We start from the raw sequence: 23,247 nt of genomic DNA on the forward strand, positions 1-23,247 counted from the left end.
GGTCAGAATCTTGAGTCACCAAATCAAAAGCCACTGAGAAGGTCAAGCAGGACAATCAAAGTCCCAAATAAGTTAGACCTATGATTTTAAAGGTCAAAAGGACTTTGACATCATTGTTTTGTATTTTAATTATGTTGTAACATATTGTGCATTGTTTGTAAGGATGTAATCTACCATAGTGTTCATGTTACAATATAATTGGTGATTTTAGGATACTGTAAATTGTTCTATTGAGAGATGTGTTGTGTTCACTAAGGGTAAAGGGATGTAATATAGTGAGACTTGTGAAGTCAAGGGAACTCACTCTTCTTGTATTAGTATTATATTTATACTGTTATCTTGAGTGATGTCCCTTACATGTATATAAATAATTGTCTCTCGTCACTTCCGTCCTCTCTCTTACCATCATGTAGTTGAAGGCCCAATCAACGTTTTATATACAACCACATGCTTCTATCGTCAATCTATTATATTGATATACCGATCACTTTTAAGTCACCGCAGGCAAATAGGTAAGTCATTTTAACTTTTTGGATATGAACATTTTAAAATATAGAAAACCCCGTTTTTATAACTCTTTTATATGCACTAAAAAGAAGAAATTAAGTGGTGTTCTTTAAAAATAATAACGAACCACTATTTAAATAACTGAAAAGAAAATAGTGGTCGCATATAAAATTTTAGTACGGGTATTTGATAATCATTTATAATAAATATAGCGACCAACGTTTTTCTATTACAGTAGTGGTGCATTATTTTATTTTCTAAGAAATCATTTTTATACTCTCTTAGTACATAGGTAAAGTAAAAGTTGTTATTATATTGGAAACGTTTTTATTACACATAGTTTTAAAAAATGCAATTTAATAGTTTAAAAAAATTAGTGCGTTTTCGGTTGTGGGTAAAACCGCGACATCTTCTGCTAAAAAGATACATAAAGAATGGCTGGTTAAATTGATATTAAAAGAAAAGAAAAAGAAGCCAAAACTAAAATCAATGCATAGGCCTAATTAATAATGTAAATCTATTTAAACCTATTATTTTATATATAGAATCTAGTTTTAACTTCATATGTTGTACATAGTCTAATAAGTTATATAATAATTGACTTTACGACTACGGTTAACTAATAAATTAATTAATAATTAATAATTATAGGCCCCCTAGGCCTATGTTATGTATGTAGACCTAGTATGTAATTTAACAAATTATTATTAAGATTTACATCTTAGTTACTAGATTTAGATCTAGATCTAGAATCTAGTTAGATTTCTAGATCTATAGACGTGGTTCAAGTCGTCAGTCACTAGACTAGATCTAGATCTAGATCTAGACCTCTATCTGAAGTATGTGACTGTTCAACATCAATTGTCATCAACACATGAATTTAACACTAAAGTTTTCAGGGTGTTAACTTCAGGTCTATTATTATGTAGGCTAATAAAATGTATTATATTAAGTAGGCTTATAAGTTTGATAACTACTGGTAGTAATCTCAAATGTAAGGGAAATGTTAACTCTGAGTCTTAGTTTTAGTGTCTAGATAATATAGACTATAGACTCTAGTATGTGATTGGTAAAAATAAACTATTTGTATTTTAAATAGGCTAATATTTTTAAAGACCATTTGCATTCAATTGTACTTTCAGAATCAAGTCATTACATTGATTACAAACATACATTAACAAGAATATGTAGCCTAGCATTTACTCTCTCACTCTAACTTTAATATTAATAAACTTATAACTATTTGCAATAAAGTATAAACTGAATAGGCTTAGGCCCTATACTATATATTACTATATAATATTATACAGCCTATTTAGAATCTAATTGCAATTTCTTAACTCTTTGGGCTTGACTTAGTTGGTTTAAATATCTTCTACACAATATACACTATACACTAAACAAAACACTATTTGTCAGTGTGATGATGCAATGTTAGGCAAGTATAGAAGTAGATCAGACAGAAAGGAACAAAATGTAGAAGTTAGGAAATAGCCTTAGGTCAAGCAGTTGAGAATAGGTAGGAGTCAATAAGAACTTATTTAGATTCAAATTCAAGATGATGACTGGTCAAATGTGACTGTCAGCTGATCAAGCGTCATGAGTTAGTAGTTGTTTTAGAGTTCTGTAGTTGGTCGAAGATAGCGTAGTTGATTGGTTTAGTTCTTTAGGAGAAAGTTGAATGTTAGAAGTTAAGAAGGCTGTTGGAGTTAGGGTTAGGAATAGTTTGTTGTGTTAAAAAATATATTCTCTAATATATATGTCTGTGAATTATTAATAATTTCACATACTGGTCAATCCCTTAACCCGAGATAGAGTCAAGTTACAATCAGTGATAAATAAAAATATCTTTCCCTCTCTCACAACACTCATTTATGTCTACATTGCATTTAAAAAAGATGTTTACTACACATCTCATTAGCAGCACTTGAACATGTTGTACTAAGTCCTTCAAGTAGTTCAGTTTGTGGCTAGACTTCTAGTAAAAATTCTGAAACTAAAAAGAAGTTGAATCAATTACAGGTGTCTTGTAAAATTTTTGTATAGTAGACATTATTATCAACAATTATATAGTGGTGTTAAATTGAAGATTGAATGAATACATGGTGTAAATTTACATCATAATATATTTTATTCTCATTGAATGAATAACAGCATGAATCATAAAGCAATTTTTTTCAATTACAGGACCATATGGTAAATAACTCTGGCGATCTAAAATTATCCCATTTGAGATGAAACTTTAATGAGTTAAAAATTAGTAATTCCATTTTATTAGGGGCCTAGTAAAAGTTTTACTAATAAAATGGAATTACAAAAATGTCAAATTTTAGTTTCAGGATTGGTAAAATTTTGGGATTCATTTTCAGGATTCACTTAAAAAATGAGTGGCACCCATGTAAAACATTTCTTTAAACATATTTCATAAAACATAAACTTTCTTCTAAGGTTTTGAAACAGCAGTGAAGAAATTAACATATTTCAACAGCATAGGAAAGACACAGACCAATTGAATTATCATACAAATTGTATCATTGACCCCAACCAATGGAGCATTATAGGCCAGGTAACATCATGTAAACATACAAACAATGCCAGGTTTTGCTATTGGGGGATATACAATTGCATTGCAAAATTTTAATACTTATTTTAAAATACTATTTTAAAAAGCCTTTTTCTTAAGCTATCAAATAATTTATTTCTAAAAATAAATATATCGTTTAATACAAATTTAACTTTTATCCTTGTTTACAGTAAGCGTAAGTGTTTCTAAAGGCTCTTCTGTTATTGTCTACACTATCGCTGAAGAGTTCTTGGGGCATGGACATAAGTATAATTTTCAGATAGTTAATGTGGACGAGTAAGTCAATTCTGCTAAATTCTTTACTTTAAATTATTATAATGACATTTTTTCTTGATCTTCATTAGTTTTCAAGATGTTATTTTAATACATTGTTTAGTAATTCTTTAATATTTCTATTAGTTAAAGCTAGTATTTTTTAAACCAATATTGCTAACACATGTAATATATGTACTTAAGCCTGAAATTACACTAATCTCACGTTAGAGTAAAAACAGTTTGTTTAAAATGTCAAAAAATAATATCACTGATTTGAAAAAAATATTTCATAAATATTTATTCACCTGTAATTAATATTTTAATATTCTTGGTGAGAATTCCTAGTCATGTTTTATTCACAGTTGAAATGTTTTATATTTCGTTTTAGAAAACAACAAAAAATGGTGTTTGAAATATGCTTGGATGGTGTGGTCAAAGCAAAAAATGAATCCTCTCCCTTCCCAACTAAAGCTTTTAAAAAGGTCAGTAAACATAGTAAACATTAGAACCCTGCACTTATGGTCATTTAAAATTATTTTTTCAAAGATTAGGATCAGTGGAAACACACTGGTAAAAGTATATATTTTCTAAATAGATTCCATTTCAACACAATTTGTCAGTTAACAACATACTTAAATAAATACATTATTGGTATTTAAAATATTAAAAATTGTTGTTCATTATGCTTGTGAACAAATGATTATTTCAATCTATTAATGTGCTGTGTATATTTATTGTTTAGAAACGTGAAGGCAAAGAGGGAGAATACTATAAAGTTACGCTGAAATGCAAGAAAGCTCAGGAGATTGTGGACTACTTTCCACAACCACAAAAGACATTTTGAGAATTTTCTTGCATGGGCTTTATCTAAACAGTATCTTGTATTTATTTTGCTGTTAAGTGCAATAATTTTAAAATTGCAAACATTAAAATCGTTACTATTTTTTAAAATAAATTCCTCTTTATAGGATAAACATATCTTGGTTATTGTAAATCTAACTCCACTGAGCTTAACAGTCAAAGTGTATTAAGTAATTAAATTTGGCTTAATTCACATAGTGTCAGTTTTTAAAAAAGAGTAGTATTTTTACAAAATGTTACATTTCACAAATGTTTTGATATCACTTTTGTTTATAAGTTTACAAAATTCTTTTTAAGTGGATAACATTAAAAATATCTAGAAATATTTTATGCAAATTAAAAACTTCATTGTTTGGCTTTACAATAAATTTATGTGTAAATAAATGTTAACATAAATTTTTTAATTTTACATTTTTTGTACTACACATAATAAAAACGTGTATTTTCACACTAAATTACTATTTCTTTTAAAATGTCTATACTTTTAGCACAATTTGATTGTATAGAGGATAAATCCAGTTTGTCACAAAAAATTATATCTTGAGAAAAATAAGCATTTAATTTTCACACCTCTAATAAGAATGTGCCAAGTTATATTACTTATATTGTAGAAAATTTGTTTAAATTTACATTTTAGTTTTTAGAATTTTACAGCTCCTTTTTGCCTTATTGCCAATACGAATAAGCCTACTAAGCACATTGGTTTCACCATAAACTGGACATATTTAATTTTTGCTTTACTGTTTTTTGATTTGAACAGTTGAAGGCTTTTTATTGCATTCTGTTATTCTATGTTTCTAGACATTTTTAAAAATAATTATAGGATGGCATTGACTTTATATTTTACTGTTGTAGATTATGTGTTTAGAAAGGTGGATAGAAAAACCAATTCAGGTATATCAGAGGCTTGATTTGTTTTAAATCGTGCATCAGGGAATGTGTTCTAATTAAACAGATCATTTAAATAGTTCACCAACAGCACTATATGTTAAATGTTTGATCTGAGGCATTTAATTTTACAAGCTGGCTAGTCGTATGTTTTTCTCAGCAGCATAAGTCTTATATTTAGAGAAATGATCTGCACTCATCCATTCAAATAGCCATCAAGGCTGTGAAGCCAGTGGCTCTATGCTGTAGTGTACCCCATTTTTGGGACTAATTAGCAAGTGTTTGCTCGAAATTAAAAGCTTTAATTTATGATTTGCTAAAAATTTATTATTAATAAATATTTATATATATTATTTGAGACTTTATTTAAGCTACTATATATTATACACAAATATCTTTTTATGTAAAGTGTAATGTAAAAGTTTTCTTTTGTGTGGTTTTTTAACCGTTTAGTTTTCTTAAGTGTAGTTTTTTTTTAAAAAATGCATGACCTCCTGTTTTTTGTCTAAAAAATTAATTATTATTTTTTATCTTTAACATATCTCTCTAGTTAAAAATTCATGAGTCGTATAAAATAATAGTTAATTTAAAACTCCCAAATATGAACAACTACTTCTGTGATGTTATACAAATTATACATTTTTAAATTTGTATCACTTAGAATTTTTTTCATTTTTGTTATGCTCATCTGTAAGTTATTATTAGCTTTTTGGTTAATCAATTGTACACATTTTGTTACTTAATACTTAAAACAATATAGAATGAAAAATAAATAAATGGAACTTTGAAAATAAATCAAATAATAGCTTTAACCAATTCTTGTCATTTGATTGGATTAATTATGGTCGGTCAGTTCATCTTTCAGGTTAGCCATAGCCCCACCATAATATCACTTGATGTGTGTATAAAAATTAACATCACAGCCATAAACCTACCCTGGTGGTCTAGTACAGGTTAGCTAGCAGTAAAAAAAAACTTACATGAGTTACATCAATCAGCCATCTTGCTCTGCTTCACTCCTCTTCCACCCACCACTGGACCTATGATAAGACAATTACAGATGTATTTTAAAATATTTTCCTATATTACTGATATCACTGTACTGGTTTTAAAGCCTGCGATTAGATAAATAAGGGTAAGGATTTATTGTCTAGTATTGTAAAAAAGCTGCCTGACTTCTAACCTACTGTTGTGTGTCAGCAATTCCTTCTGCTCCTGCTCTTAGCATGACTGTAGTGTCATTTCAACAGCTCCAATATGACATGCCTACACCTGCACAGCAACAACTCTAAAGTAGTTAATCCAACAACTTTGAATTTTCATGCCAGCTGTTCCATAGTATACAGTCATAAAACATATTGTAACACCAAAAGCTGTAAGCTATCAAGACAGCAGCTTTGAACAGTCACGCCAACCGCTTTGAAGTATTACACAAAACAGCTACACAGCATCATACCAACAGTTCCAAAATTGTATAACATCTTTTCCCACACACCTAAAGCTCATATTACTTAACCCCCTAACACAAAGGTAAGACATTTGGCTGGTTTTGCAATCAGATTTTGCGACATCCTCAGTTATCACCCGCTAGATGGCACTGAGTTTTGATAGCTTCTAAAACTGATCACCATGTAAAACCTAGTTCTCATTACCGTTCCATATTGACTAGCTCTTCACAAACTTTCAAAGTGCTATTTCTTTTTCTGAGATACTATTCTGAATCTAGACAACTTGTAAAAAGGACCTATAGTTTCTCTAGAGTTTGGTGAATATTTAAATCTATAAACAACTTAGATAGTTTTAAAGGTAGGCATATTTGTTGAATCTCACAAAAAGGTAACATGATTTTAACATTCTTATATAAGTTAGATCGCACTATTTCCCTGTTTGTTTCATAACATATGATAGTGAAATAATAGCTATACACGCACTTAAAAGAGCTTTAAAGAACTGGAAAAAGTGCAAGATAATTCAATAATAACGTTCCCTAATGACCGCTACATTTTTCATTCTTTAGCAATATACTATGCTTGCTCGCCAAAACACCCTTCACGATACCCTCAAGAACTAGTACCACACTGTTGGGAAAGGCGTCATCAGACTCCTTCAAGTCCTGCCTACAAGGCACCTGTGATTTCTTCAGATCGGCGCGGAGATCGTTAACCAAGTACGTCCGGACCAGTTCTCCGTTTGATTTCCTGTGGATGTACACGGGTGCCGTGTCGTATCGCAGGGACATGCGCCGTACGCACTTGAAGGGCTGATGGACTGGCATTTCCTGGAGCTGGACGTCGACCACACAGCGGCTGTGGGCGGCCACGCTGATGTCGCTGGTGGCTTCCATCACGATGGTCTCCTCGAAGGTGTCGGAGTCTGTGGTGTTGGTCTGTGGGGGGATAAAGGTGGGGGTGTGATGGTGTGTGTGGGGTAAACGTGGAAGTCTCTGTGGGCGATAAGGTGGATGTGTGGGGGGGGGGGGGATAATAGTGGATCTGAGAGGGGGATAAAGGTGGAAGTGTGCGGGGTGGGGGGGGGTCAGGGTGTGTGGGGTAAAAGTGGAAGTCTGTGTGGGCGATAGGGTGGATCTGTCTGTGTGTGGGGGGGTGTGTGAGGGGTATAGAGGTGGAGGTGTGAGGGGGATAAAGGCGGAAGTGTGCGGGGGGGGTCAAGGTTTGTGGGGTAAAAGTGGAAGTCTGTGTGGGCGATAAGGTGGATCTGTGTGTGTGTGTGGGGGGGGGGGTAATGATGGATGTGTGAGGGGTTTAAAGGTGGAAGTATGCGGGGTGAAGTGTGACAGGGATAAACGTAGAAGTGTGTGAGGGTAAGGGTGGAGATGTGTGTGGGTGGATGCGTGTGGGGATAAAATTGGAGGTGTGTGCCGGAAAGGTGTATATATTATGTTGATGTGTGAAATAGATGTTTCGGAATGTGGGATAAAGGTGTTGGCGTGAGTAATAAAGTTGGTGTGATAAAAGGTGTTGTGTGATATATATATATATATATATATATATATGTATATATATATATATATATATATATATATATATATATATATATATATATATATATATATATATATATATACATATATATATATATATATATATATATATATATATATATATATATATATATATATATATATGTGTGTGTGTGTGTGTGTGTGTTTAATGTGTGGATAAAGGTGTTGGGATGTGTAATCTAGTGATGTTGTTGATGCGATATGCATGTGTTGGTATGTGATATTAAAAAAGAGATGTTAATGTGTGAGATGAATGTGTTAAGTGCAGATGATGTCTCCGACTGATAGTGATTATGTGTAACAGAAAATGTAGATGCGTTAGATAAAAGATGTTTGTGTGTTGTGACAATAGTGTTCACTCAATGTATCTTAGATGTATTCGTGTCACTTTGTTAAGAAAATCTTTGAGTTACACGAAAAAAGAATTGGTCTTCGAAAAACATATAAAAACAACTTTAAGTCATGCTTTATGGTGATATTGTGTGAGATAGACTCCCATCTCATTAAATAGGAAATATTAATAACTATCGCTGTATAAAGTAACTCTACAAAATACCATTAGATCTAGCCTAAATTTAATTTTTACACCCTCTAAAACTAGCCATAATATGACACTTTGCCCTAACATTTTCTGTTAATAAACGTAAATATTTATACAAACTTCTTTATTAAAGTAGGAAAATGAGAATACAACGCTAACGAGACTGTTGTCTAAGGGTAGACCCTTCCCATGACCTCTCTCGTATCATAGCCTGGGTGTATGGACCACGCCATACCCATACCCCACATCCTACTTTTTGGTGTGTAAATTTACCCCCAACCCATTACCTGGTACTGTGTAAACCTACACCCCCAACCTCCTACCTGGTGCTGTGTGTAAACCTACCTCCCCTCCCCCCCCCCCCACAACCACCTACCTGATGGTGGAGATCTGTCTCACATCCAAACCCTAAGCTCTGCAGGATCCCAAAGCTGAAGTTGGCCTTTGCCCCGAACGTGAAGCCTTTCTGTGTGGATACGCTGATGACCGACTTCCGGGTTTTCTCAAACCTGAACTTGTAGCTTTGGTTTTGGTCGGTGTCGTTGTCAAATACAGTTTCCAAGGAAACGGCGCTTGACCTGACACCAAAGATATATATATATATATATATATATATATATATATATATATATATAATATATATATATATATATATATATATATATATATATATATATATATATATATATATATATATATATATATATATATATATATAGCCTACCAAGGCAAGCAACAGAAAATAGGGCATATTATACGATGGACACTTACAATAATATAATAACAATAAAATTCGTTATCATCGTCGCTAACTATGTTACTTCAAGCACAAGCCGATCAATCTATTTAATCAAGATAAGATTATATTATTTTTGCATTGTTGTCAGAAGCCAGATGCCCGTTGTTGACAAACATTTATTGTACCACATGAAAGCACACGATTATTTCCAAAGGCATGTCTTACTTGGGGCAATGACAAGTCTTACTAGGATAATAACAAGTTTTATTAGGACAATGACAAGTTTTACTTAGATAATACTAGGATAATAATACGTGGACGATGACAAGTCTTATTTGGACAATGTCAAGTCTTACTTGGATAATGACAAGTCTTAGTGGGACTTTGATAAGTGCTACTTAGACAGTGACTAGTATTATTTGGACAATGAAAAGTCCTATTTTGGACGATGACAAGACTTACTAGGATAATGACAAATCTTATTTGTCAATGACAAGTCTTATTTGGACAATGACAAGTCTTACTTGGACAATGACAAGTCTTACTAGGATAATGACAAGTCTTACTAGGATAATGACAAGTCTTACTAGACAATGACAAGTCTTACTTGGATGAATTAGCAACAGCCACAGCGTCATGCAGCGAAGGTTTAAATGCAACTTTGGCGTAGATATCCGACGGCTCGATCGATAAATCAGTAAAATCGTAGTAACTTTCTGGAACTTTAATTTCGTAATCCTCCCGCTTGACAAACATTCTTTGGTAGCTTGACAACGATATGATGTAGGAATTCCATGCTCTGTAAAAATACATAATATTTAGGCCTACGTATTTTCAAAACTGACTGAATAAAAAAAAATCTCAAACACTCAAATGAGTTGTTTCTACATAACAAGAGAAATAAAAAAAATCAGCATAAGGGCCATTAACAATGATGCTTAATTAAATTTTATGAAGACTAAGCTTGTAGCATAAGGACAGCGTGGTAGAGCGCTAGACAGCTAACACGAAAGTCTCGAGTTTGAATCCGGATTTAAGTCAGTAGAAGATATTCTAGTTCACCCAGCTCTGGTGGGAACATAACTCACTTTAGGGAATAATTAAAGCCGGCAGGGAATAGTGCTGACCACACCATCCCTTTATACACAGAGGTCACTCTAACAGATGAACTCTACTTTATCTGCCTCTTGTGTCTTGGGCTCAAACAACGGTAAAAGAGGATAGAGCCTTGTTGTCTTTAAATTCTATACTTACTGTTACATTGGTTAAAGTAATCAAATTCTGACCAAACTTTCGTATATTCCTATTCGTAAATCTGAATGATAATTCGTACTTTATTGATTTTAACAATCGTGTCAGATAAATATTTCCAATATTAGTTATAATTATATTGACAAAAATGAAATCAGGTCAAACTTTCCTACATAAAATTGTGTTTGAACTTTTGTGACGATTGTGATTGGGTGTTAAGATTAAGAAATGTGACGTCTCTTTTGTTTTTAGTAATTTTAATTGACACAAAAAAGTAATAAAAAACACCACAACAAACATGTCAATTTTCATTAGAATAAAACGTTATTGAGTGTATGTATGGGGGGGGGGGGGGGGGGGGATATCAATAAGAACATTGTGACCACATAGATTGAGCAGAGGCGTTGCGAGGCGGGGGTGGTGGTGGGGGGGGGGGTGCGGACAGCACCGGGTGACACAATTTAGGGGGGTGACACCAAGAAAAAAAATTGCCTGATAAATAGAATAAATATGTTTTTTTTTGCTAATTCAATAAACGATGGTTAAAATATTTTAAGTACATAATAATGATCGCGACAAGGGGGGGGGGGGTACGGGAGGGCATGAAGTGCCACACTGGGTTACACCCGACCTAGCGACGCCACTGATAATCAAACTGAGCAGGGGATTGTATCTGGCTATTGGCGTGATGGGGCGAGGTGAGGGAGTGAAGCTGGCTTGACGTTATCTACTGATTTAATGACCCCTTGCCAACACCCCCATCTGCCCCCCCCCCCCCCCCCCCCCCCCCCAGCACACAAACAATTAAATGTAACACGCCCGTGCCGAAAAAAGCGCAATGGCATCGGCAGCGATGAATGTTAGCACAAGACTGAGATAAGCCAATCAGGATCCAGATGTTCATAGTGTAGTTTTTATATCCTACACAAGTCTTTCAGAGTTGTATGCAACACGTCAACCAGTGTTTCTTTCAGACTTTTTTCTCCTGAAGGGAGGGGGGGCACTTGATATTTTCGGGGGGGGGGGGGGCAACAACATTTTTTGGGGTGGGGGCGGACACTGATAAAAGTATATGTTTTCTATATAAATTCCATTTTGTTCGGGGGGGGGGGGGTAGACTTTCTTCGGGGGGTGGGGGGGGGGGTGAAAGGCGTATGCTGGATATCTATATATATAATTCTCTTCTGGGATCAGTTAGAAAACAAACTGCAAGCGCGCCTTTGCAGTCCCCTCTCTTCCTCTCTATCACTACCACCCCCACCCCACCCCCACATGATCTGGTGAGCGGTGTTCACTCTGTTTACATTTTACAATCATAGAGACGGGTTTGGTGACGGCTATTAGGGGCAGATAATTTAGTTTGAAACGATTTTAAACTTAGAGGAGGTAACTAAGAGGAGGCTGCTTTCACGTAGGGGGGGGGGGGGTGGGTTAGTGTTTTTAAGCAAATATTTATTGTCAATGGCAGCATTGTTACTGTCGAATTCACAAATTATAAATTACTGAAAAGTAGAAAAAAAAACAACTAAATAGCGGCGTATGATGCGCAGCGGGTCGGCTCGTAGTGTATATTTTCTATAGGGGGGTCTATAAATCATGCGTTCTTATAGTTCGTCTGGTGGTGGGTGGGGGTGGTAGACGTGATCCGAGAAACACGCACCCCCCCCCCCCCCCCCCCCCAACTCCTCTTGTAGAGATGCCTGAACAAAACTGATAACAATAATCAACGCAACGCAATGCAGTAGCCTAGAGCAACAGAACACAGCTCAGCCACTGTTGTTGTTTAGATAACAATATCAAAGCTAACGTAGCACTCTGATATCTGAAACTCCACCAAAAGAGAGTTCTGTTTTGTTCGGAAAATAAATTCAAATTTTTGTGTAGATGTGTAGCATCGAGATTTAGAAAGTATGAAATTGGTGTATTTTAATATGAGTAGTTTTATTTCTAAACCGAATTTTATCTGTTATTTAGGATCCAGCATTAATAAAAAAAATTATGGAAATTGTATTATTAAAATGTATCAACGTGACTATGAAACTTGACCTTTAATTGATAAAAAGTGTAATATTTTAAAAAAAATAAAACTACTATCAAACCCATGAAATCAACCTATCTAGCAAACAATCGACGGTAGTTTAAGTAATTCGGCATATCATCTGGAAAAGGGATACAACTCATTTGATTTCGTTTTTTGTTGGTGATGGTGGTGACGTGTGACTTGTTGTGACGATGTGTCACGGTTGGGGGAGGGGGAAGGGGAAACCGACAGCTTGTTTTTGTTTATGGGTGACCCCCCCCCCCCCGATGAATACATGTCTACAATAGTTTACATTAAAAATGTGGGTAGATTGTAACAAGTTTAGTGAGACCTATGGTGGGGCGGGGGGGGGGGGGGGGGAAGGATCAGAGGTAGGCTTTGTGAAGAGATTTCTGGCTGGGAGGGGATAGAATTGCATGTGAAGAGATTTCTGAATTTATTTATTTTTAAAGTGTAGGCTGCAGTGGCGTAGCCAGGATCGTCTCATGGGGGGGGGGGGTTCCAATTTTTACCCGGGGACAAACTTTCGATTTGCACCCCCCCCCCTCAAACTTTCGATTTGCACCCCCCCTCATACTTTTTGTATATATACCGAGGGGTCTATGGGGGGGGGGGGGTTATGAGCCCCCCTATCCCCCCACCCCTGCCTACGCCACTGGTAGGCTGCCTACTACAAGTTAAGATGACAGTGTCTTTACTTCTCCAACCGTATTACTGCATGACTCGGCTTTAGTGCTATAAAAATGTATTTTTGAGTCACTCACCTTTCTGCTAAGACTGTAGACAAGTCCACCACCATTGGGATTTCTGCCGGTTGTTTTCTGCAAGTGTAGAGGAACCCATTTTGTACAAGATTTTTACAGATTTAATTTAATTTTGGAAAGTGAAGTTTCGCACATCGAATATTTTATGTTTTAACGATAGGAAAAGAGGTATATGTTTTCATTCAACTGTCAACTTTCTGAATTAATTTGAAAAAAAATTATATATGTTGAGTATAGTTTTATTATTTAGCAATTGGTTCCAAAGAAGTTATATTATTCCAAAGTATAATAACTTTGTTATTAAAATATTCTTCGTTTAGATTTAGATCCTGCATAGATTTAATGTATTAAAAGCCACAACATTTATAATTATCTACAAGCACCTGTCACAGAAAATAGCCTATTTTTTTTTATTACAGAAAGAATTGAAAATAAACTAATTAAATTACGTGGTTAAAAATTAAGTAAAATATTGTTAACTTACTTCTGACAACATGAAAACATTTTCGTGCCTGTGGGATGGAAATAAACAAAATTACTTATTACCTTTACATTCTAACAATTTAATTAAATTTTTAATTAAAGGAAGTTTATTTTGTATATTTTCTACTTTTTGTATGATTTGACTTAGAGGAGAAGCGACCAGGCACATTTATAGGTGTTGGAGAGTAAAGGGTTAATTAAAGATATGACATAGAATGTAAAGTGGACGTTCTGTGTAAGAAGTCTGATTTAAAAAGTCATAGATTTATATAAAAACCAAAGATTAATTCACTGTCAAATACGGAAACTTGAATATGTATAGACAGATATAAAAGAGTACACACATTTTTACGCCATTACATCTTGTTGAAAGGTTCAATCATTACTATTGAGCTATGCAATCGGTCTCAAAGGAGTCTAATATATCAAACGGGTTGTTTTTTTTCCCTCAGAAAGCTGAAAATGTTAAAATAAATAAAATAACTAAATAGAAAAGCTGTTTGTAGCTATAAAGTAATACGTATTTTTAAGCTACAACACAAACAGAAAAAAACTGTTAGACATTTTGATTTCAACACAGAAGTTGATTGAGTACAAAACGTTATCGATCTCACAAATTACAAGTAGAAATCTTCAATATCTGATCGTTTCTACAAATAGAAATATCGAATTTTAAATGTTACAATAAAAAAATAATTTTAAAAATTATAAAAGAATTTCATTTATTGCTTTTTGGTAGGACGTGAGTGAACTTTCACCGTGTTCATTTGTAACACATCGGGACTTTCTTAGTCTTGAGCTGATCACAGCTGAGAAAACTCAACTCACCAGCTCCGCCATTTTTAACGGCTCAATCACAAGATGATAACACAACACTTGTTTTGAACAAACTAGATAGCGAAATATCTATTCTTATCATTTTTTTTTCATCTTACCAAACTTACAAACATATACACGAAATTTAAATTATGCAAATAATTTAGAAGTATTACAAAGAATCCAATATATTAAATGAACTTTACCTGTTCATCACTGGACTGAAATATAATTTTTCTCCGGAGTTATATTCTACATTAAAATTATATTTTGATTTCTGTGCATTTTAGTCGGAGCAATTAAAACCACTTAGTTGAAAAAAAATAACTTTTTAAAGTCGATGAAATAAAACAAAACTAGTGGAAACGTTTTTTAAAAGTTGAGTACGTCTTGTAAGCCGGAGCGTGAGAAGCTAGCAAGCGCAAACATGGTGAGCACTGCTTTGTTCCAGAGGTCTTAGACACGACTCACGCGAACAAAGACTCATACATACCTTCTAGAATCTTCCGACTTCAGGGTCTAAGAACTACACATCTTCACCTCCACTGTAAGAAATACTTCACACTGTATAATTAAAAACACATTATAGTCGTAAGTTTAGTGGTTCTAGCATAATGAGGGGTGTGATTAACGCGGACATGCGCAGTGTGTAGCCATGAAATCAATAACACCTTGGTCTCCGTGTGAGCTACAACACACACGCACTCACAGTATCACACACACACGCAACTGGCACAATGAAGGCTTGTTTTGCCTGCTGGGGGAGCGGTGGGGGTGTTCGTCACGCCCCAGGGGTGGGGGTTGGGGTGCTGTACAAATCACGGTTCAGTCCTTGATGTGTAAAGACCACAAAGAAAACGTTTTTTGTGTGTACAGTAAAAATTTAATTTCTAAAACGAATGTACATCTTAGAAGAAAATAAAACGTTTTTTTCAATTTAAAAAAAAAATCAGTAAAATACTGTTAACCTTAATATTCACAAAAACAATATTAACACATAAGGTATTAAGAAAATATAAAGTAATGAGAAAATATTTTATTTAACTGATATTAAATTAGTTATATTATAATCTAAACAAATCTGTAAAATGTTACTTTTATTTTAGCTGAAAGTTTGTGGAGGCTTACACCATTGCCTGTAAGACTATAAAAAAATGTAACTTTCAAATTTTTTAAAATTTTTATAAAAATAATGTAAAATGATTTAAAAACAGAATTCGCTCGGCTTAGGTTAAAACTGGCTGAACTTGCGTACACTAGAGTAATAAAAAGGTTTAAAACTAGATTTTAATGTGTTCAGGCGAGGTAATTCAGTAAATTCAAGTTGTTCACGCTTATTCTTTTACTTACGTCCCTTGAAAAAAAATCTATTTTACTTCTAATTTTTATATAGTTTTATATCTATATATATAATTCTCTTCTGAGAACCGTTAGAAAACAAGTCCCCTCTCTTTCTCTCTATCACTATCACTATCACTACCACCCCCACCCCACCCCCACATTGTCTGGTGAGCTGTGGTCACGCTAAATGTTTACAAAGACAAAGCTAAATGTTTACAAATCGTAGAGCCGTAGAGTCGGGTTTCTATTAGGGGCAGATAATTTAGTTCGATTTTAAACTTACAGGAGGTAACTAAGAAATAACTAAGAAGGGGCTGCTTTCACGGGGGGGGGGGGGGGGGGTGTAGGGTCGGGGTTAGGGGAAAGGGGGGGGGGGGGGGTTAGTGTTTTAAAGCAAATATTTTCAGTGGCAGCATTGGTACTGTCGAATTCACAAATTATGAATTACTGAAAAGTAGAAAATAAAACAACTAAATAGCGGCGTATGATACGCTGCGGGTCGGCTCGTAGTTTTATATTTTAGTAAAAAAAGTACAGTTAGACAGAGATATGAATAATAAACTTTTAAGTTTAAAATATTTAAAAATATTACTAATATATCCAACGTTTAGAAAAAGAAGAAAAGCATACCACACACACACACACACACACACACACACACACACACACACACACACACACACATATGGGCAGTACCGGCGTCAGGTTAATTAGGCCCCTAGGCAAAAGTTATTAAAACGCCCCCTTTCACACAAATGAATTACTAAAACATATGTATAAGAACACAATTAATTAAAAGTGACATATTAATGTATTAACAATTGCATACATGCTATAAGTAGATATCAAAATCCAATTTTACTTGCCTCCTTCGTCTCAAAATTTTGTACTAATTCCTTCAATTCCAGTTTGCAAGCGTAATCACATTCTATTGAAATTGTTGCTAAGTCAACGAGTCTACTTTGTTCTTTACGACATAGGTCATGTTGGGCTCTCTGCAGTCCTCCCAAGGTGAATTTCAAAGCGGAACTTACCTGTTTTAATCTTGACTGTCTTTAGTTATAATTGTAAAATGTCTATATTGTGTGATTCTGTAACAATTTTTTGTTTTTGAAAAATAAAAGGTTATAGATGTTATAGATTCCAGCCTAAAATTGGTATATATGAATCCTTTAGGAGAGGGTGAAAAATATGAAAAAGAAAATTAATTAGATGTTTAATTTACGACTTAGACTGTATGTCTACTAACATTAAGTATTACAATCTACAGCGGCTAATGATGTATTTGTTTATCAACTTGATAATGCTAAAAAAACCTACCAAACTATTTTGTTTAGAACTTAAGCTCTATATAATTTTTACAATAGAAAATAATTACTTAAAGTTGTATTTATTAGTAAGCGGTCTACATAAGGTGCCGGAATTTGAAATGAATGTGAAGTTAAGCAATGAATTATCTCCCATTTGAAAATAAAATTTAAAAATTTTTATCCAAGGGAAATAACGTTCAGAAAAATAGCTAAATTAACAAAGTGTAACCAAGACGTGTATGAAAAACACAATAAACTCTCTAAATTTCATTACATAATAATTATAACAAACCTTTTATATTAACTGTGTAATCTTGTAAAAACAATATATTCTAACCATTGATTACTTGACTGTAGATTTCGTTTGAAAGTCTGAAAACGGTAACTTTATTATAACATACTTCTATTCAATTTTGTAAACATTAACTGTTCAGTATGGGATGAAAATGAAAGGTTTAACAAAATTTTGGATCCCCTAAATAAGGGGACGTCTTACAAAAAAATCAAACAATGGTAACTGTCCTCGATCAGGATCCGGCAACCCGCGGCTTGTGAGCCGCATGGCGGCTCCTCTGATGTCAAGATGCGGGTCCTCGGCTCCATGTACACATTTTAATAACTATTTTATTTTATTTTTAAAACTAAAAATATTGTTTTGCAACACTCAGTAATAAATTCTAAAATCATAAACATTAAACATTCGCTATTCTTTTCAAATATTTCAATGTACTTCCTGTTAAACTGCTCATCCCGAATTGAAACATTCACTTCATGGTGAATATCACAAAGAAAATAAACGAGCTAAATGTAAAACTGCAAGGAAAGGAAAACTCAGCCTATGCCTTGCTAGAGAAGTGGATTTATCGAAAAAAAATTACTGTTTTTTTTGTTGAAGAAATGAAGTGCGGTAAATTACTTAATTTAAAAAAATCTGAAAAAAAAAAACAACTAGAAACCAATGCAACTATTAACATGAATTGCTTCAGCATTACAACAAACAAAACGACGGATGGATTCACTGAGAGATTTGAGCAATTCAAAACAAATGCAAGTACTCTGACGTTCATAGTAGACTCTCTCAACACAAAAAAATATGAGATTAACTTTGAGCTATTTGGAATTGATGCTGGTTCGCTTCAAATGCAACTGCTGGATTTGAAAACGTATCATTTGTGGAGCGAAAAATTCACAGAACTCAAGAGCAAGTAAAAATAGTTGAAGGTCCAGTAAAACATGCACGTTACGCTGCACAACTGGACAGATGTAAAAGAAATATCGCGAGTTGAGCTAAAATACTATAATATGTTTTGTGCGAAACATGTGTATTTTTTAAAAAATATGAATAAAAATTATTTCATATTTAAAACTTATATATATATATATATATATATATATATATATATATATATATATATATATATATATATATATATATATATATATATATATATATATATATATATATATATATATATATATATATATATATATATATATATATAAATTTTGTAAATTGCATCTTTTGGCTCTTCCGTCTCAAAAGGTTGCCGACCCCTGTCCTAGACATTGCTACAATTATTGATTAAATATATAAAAATTCTAATTTGAAAAAACAAAGTTTACGGTTAGTTATAAATTCCATTCTAGTTAATTAATACTAATAGTTTCGCTGTCTGTCTATCTATCTGTTTATCTATCTGTCTGACAAGAACGCTATAGAGAAAACACAAGCAAATTTAAAACTTTCACAGTGAAACGAAAACGAAATATGACGTCACATTTAGCATATAGTAGAAAATAATATCAAGCCGGAGAGTGCTCACAGTAATATGACGTCATTGATTCTCGAGTAAACATTGAGTAAAAAAGAAAATTTTGTCTAATCTAAGTGGTTTGCGTAAAGAGTTTCATTCATACAATTCTTCGGGTAGGAGCGAAGCCCCACCCTTGCGAAAGAACGTCTAATCCCCCCCCCCCCCCCCCCCCAACTCAAAAGGAATTTCTTCATCGATACTCTATAATAAAATTACCGCCTAATTAATGTGTCTAATCTAAAAAGTGGTTTGCGTGCAGAGTTTCTTTCATGCAATTCTTCGGGTAGTGGCTAAGCGCGACACCAGTGTTTCTTTCAGACTTCTTCCTCCCCTGAGGGGGAAGGGGAACTTTTTCTAATCTAAAAAGTGTTTAACGTGCACATTTTTTTTCATGCATCTCTTCCGGTAGGGGCGAAGCCCCGCCCAGATTCTTCCTTTAGTTTGTATGATCTACAAATGCGACCAGCGTTTCTTTCAGACTTTTTCCTCCCCGGCGAGGGGTGGGGGTACTTGAATTTTTTTGGGGGCGGGGGTAGAATTTTCTGGGAGGGGGCGGACACTAGAAATGTACTAGGCATGCTGCCCAGCTTCGCTTAGGCTTTCGAAAACATTGAGAATTTGAATGCTTAATTAATTCGCCCGAAGGTCGGTCTACGACCTCAAGAGTTATGAAGAGGTTCCTCCGTGGACATTTTTTTTCGATTTATAGCTCATATAAGGTACCGGTCAGTCGAGGTCAGTTTTGACCCCCACATCGTAGACTTTTCGGCCAACCGGCCCCCGTGTTCTGTCGCACCAAGGCAAGATCATGCCAAATTTGAAGCGCCTGCGGCGCCGGGAAGTGCCCTATCGGACACCCGACAATCTAGATCTAGATCTAGATTTCTAAAAGAATTTTTTTTTTAAGTTTAGCCCGAGCATAATAAAAAATAATACATTAACCAAGTTGACTTGCTGTGTCTCGAACCCGCACCACCTGCGTGGTTTAATGTACACTAACACCTCCGCTATTTAGGCACCTTATAAAATACGGAGAATGAAACACGTATTTTAAAATCTTAACTTACGCGAATATGCCTATTCTTTCAAATTAATTTTTTTATCCCAAATTAGCCAGTTCCAAACAAAGATTTTGTATAAAATAAATAAGTCTTGAAATAGTTTAGTCCTAATATAGAAATTTATTTTTGGAATTGATTTTAGAGAAGTTAGAGTCTAAATCTAGATCTTAGCGTCTACGTCTAGATCTAGTTATTGCGTAGATTTAGATTTAGATTTAGTCTAGATCTAGAATCTCTAGATCTAGAATCCAAATACATAAAATAAATGTTATGAGTTTAGGCCGGAAAAATTGTATTGTATACATTTCATAGTGTACGTAGATCTAAATCAAATTTGAATGAAATAGTTCATTTCTTTTCATTCTAAACACGGCAGATGACGTCATTAGTTAATGTATAAGCAATAGTGACGTCACAGTTTTATGCGTTCTTTTTCACATATATTAATGCTTTTCCGGTTGCATAAATAATACTGTTTCCCTACATTCGAATACGCCTTTAATTTTTATTTTTCTTCTTTAACTAAAATTGTGGTTATACATTTAAAACATCTAACATATTATTTTCAACAAAAGTCCGTAAAAAATTCTCGATATATCGCTGCCGATTCTGACGTGATGTCCGGCGAAAATTTTTTGCGGACAGAGAAAGAGAGAGAGAGAGAGAGAGATGTGCGCACATTGGGCTTTTATATATTAGGATATAATTATATTTCGTTCAATGGGACGGTAGACATGTTTTGGGGGGTGTGTGTGGGGGGGGGGGGGGCGGAGCCCCCTCCTCCCAAGTAGAGTTGCCTGAAAGAAACTCTAAATGTAACTTTTGTCATGATTGAGATTAGGTGCATGGTTTAGGGATATGCCTATGACTATATTTTGTATAAATTAAAGTACCGATTCTGGATAAAAATCCGTTTTCAATGTCATTTTTCGTTTCTGGTTAAATTAAATTGAGGTGGTGATTTTGTTTTGGTTTTAGTTTAGAGAAAATAGACAGCACTATCAACCTAGCGCCCGTTGTATACTTCCTCAACGGGCCATTTTTCTCGTCAATAATAATAGTTTCGCTGTCTGTGTATCTATCTATCTGCCAAGAACGCTATAAAGAAAACACAAGCAAAGTAAAAAGCTGCAGAGTAATTCGATAAACGAAACGTGACGTCACATAGAGCATATTGTAAAAATAGTCTAATCTTAAAAGTGGTTTGCGTAAAGTGTTTCTTTCATGCAATTCTTCTGGTAAGAACGTTTATGCCGCCCCCCTCTAAAGAAATTACGCCATCGATACTCTGTAATAAAAACACCGAAATTACGGCCTAATTAATGAGTCTAATCCTTAAAGTGGCTTTTGTGGCGTTACCAGGTAGGGGTGTCAGCCCCGGGTGTTTAGGAGATACATTTGAAGTATAGAGAAAGTCTTGTTTAAATAGTTTACATCCCTTATTTTAAACCATTACTATTTGTATTTTGAAATAAATGAAAAGCATTAAATTTATAAATGAAAAGCATTTTTCGGTAGAAGCTGCTGATAGACACTTAAGATTTAGTTTTTAACGAAGCCTACTTGAAATATAATAAATTAAAGAGTAGATTAAACGAATTACATAAAAAAACCCAAGTAAAACAGGTTCGAGTTTGAGAGTTGAAGGAAATGACATCATTGCTCAGATAAAAGAAAGAGAACAAGACAAGCATTTAATAAAACAATGGCTAAGTAATTATTTTTTTAATATCAGAATGTCATTGAACAAATAAAAAGTGTATCATCTTCTTCTTTGTTCTTAAATGTAATGTTGGACAGGATTTACTTCAAAACAAGTATTTCCTGTCGACCTATTATGCGTCAAAAACGTTATAATTTCTATTTCAAAAGTTAATTAGAGCTGTGATTAATCAATTAGTACTTGAGACGGCTCCATGACTTAAAGAAGTCTTGTAAAAAAAGATACTATTTCTGGCGGTACATCCATGGAGCAGATAGAGTAGAGTTCACCTGTTTCTTTGACTTCGGCATATGTAGGGATAGCACAGTAATTTACTTTCCCATTAGTTAGGTAGCCATCAGAACTCGGGTAAGCTTACTTGAGACATTCTTCGGAATCAGGCCCAGGATTCGAACTCGATAATTTCAGGTTAGCAGTCGTACGCTTTACCATTACAATATGCCGATATGCAGATATCTTTCACCTAACCAACCCCCCTCCCCCATACACCCGCCACCAACACACCCCTATACGGTGTCCAAGCGTCCTTCTCACGCGTCTTTTCTTTTGGATATCGTGCCTAGCAGACAAGACGTGTTTTCACTATCGAGCTAAGTTCAAAAAATGTGTTACTGTTTGCCTTTATTTGTCTAATCTGTAACCACACTGTTGTGTGCTGACAAAGACCTTGGGTCGAAACGTCCATAGTACTTGTAACTGTATTTAACTTGTGAGGTAACTAACACTGTTTTATTACTAACGAGCCGACCCGCGGCATATCATATGCCGCTATTTATTTTTTTCTTTCTATTTTTCAGTAATTCATAATTTGTGAATTCGACAGTACCAATGCTACCACTGATAATATTTGCTTTAAAACACTATCAGTAGGTCGTTAAGAACGATACTACCCCTACCCTCCTTTCCCCCAACCCCTACCCCCACCCTCCTTTCCCCCAACCCCTACCCTACCCTACACCCCCCCCCCCCCCCCCCCGTGAAAGCAAACTCCTCTTAGTTACCTCTCCTAAGTTTAAAATCGTTTCAAACTAAATTACCTGCCCCTAATAGCCGTCACTGAACCCGTCTCTACGAATGTAAACATTTATCGTGAACCACAGCTCACCAAACCATGTAGGGGTGGGGTGGGGGTGGTAGGGAGCACGCTTACAGCATGTTTTCTAGCGTCTCACAGAAGAGAATTGTATATATAGATTGCATTAACCCCACTGCAGCTACCATTTGTTTTTATCAATATCCCGACAAA

At 34.5% G+C, this 23,247-nt stretch overlaps 2 protein-coding genes across 3 annotated transcripts; one reads left to right on the forward strand and one right to left on the reverse strand.

The window, feature by feature from the left end:
• The first annotated feature begins 393 nt into the window (after positions 1 to 393).
• LOC131949576 (uncharacterized) lies at positions 394 to 5,834 on the forward strand. 2 transcript variants are annotated; one of them, XM_059311421.1, is made up of 5 exons: positions 394 to 512; positions 2,956 to 3,073; positions 3,262 to 3,367; positions 3,735 to 3,828; positions 4,089 to 5,833. In XM_059311421.1, exons 2-5 carry the CDS (start codon positions 3,055 to 3,057, stop codon positions 4,188 to 4,190), a joined length of 321 nt encoding a protein of 106 aa, XP_059167404.1. In that variant the 5' UTR covers positions 394 to 512; positions 2,956 to 3,054; the 3' UTR covers positions 4,191 to 5,833. The 2 variants fall into 2 exon arrangements, with proteins under 2 accessions (XP_059167404.1, XP_059167405.1); XM_059311422.1 differs by lacking the exon at positions 394 to 512 and adding an exon at positions 949 to 1,018 and having other exon boundaries at positions 4,089 to 5,834.
• On the reverse strand, positions 1,026 to 15,383 carry LOC131949575 (uncharacterized). The gene is made up of 9 exons (XM_059311420.1): positions 15,246 to 15,383; positions 14,281 to 14,392; positions 13,938 to 13,965; positions 13,454 to 13,510; positions 10,005 to 10,196; positions 9,035 to 9,236; positions 6,279 to 7,481; positions 6,076 to 6,135; positions 1,026 to 2,503 (listed from the first exon to the last, which is right to left on the reverse strand). Exons 3-7 carry the CDS (start codon positions 13,955 to 13,957, stop codon positions 7,083 to 7,085), a joined length of 870 nt encoding a protein of 289 aa, XP_059167403.1. The 5' UTR covers positions 13,958 to 13,965; positions 14,281 to 14,392; positions 15,246 to 15,383; the 3' UTR covers positions 1,026 to 2,503; positions 6,076 to 6,135; positions 6,279 to 7,082.
• Positions 15,384 to 23,247: the final 7,864 nt, after the last annotated feature.

The sequence above is a fragment of the Physella acuta genome, unplaced genomic scaffold, assembly GCF_028476545.2.
Source record: "Physella acuta isolate Inbredline_101_S28 unplaced genomic scaffold, ASM2847654v3 ptg000701l, whole genome shotgun sequence".
Classification (NCBI taxonomy): Eukaryota; Metazoa; Mollusca; class Gastropoda; family Physidae; genus Physella; species Physella acuta.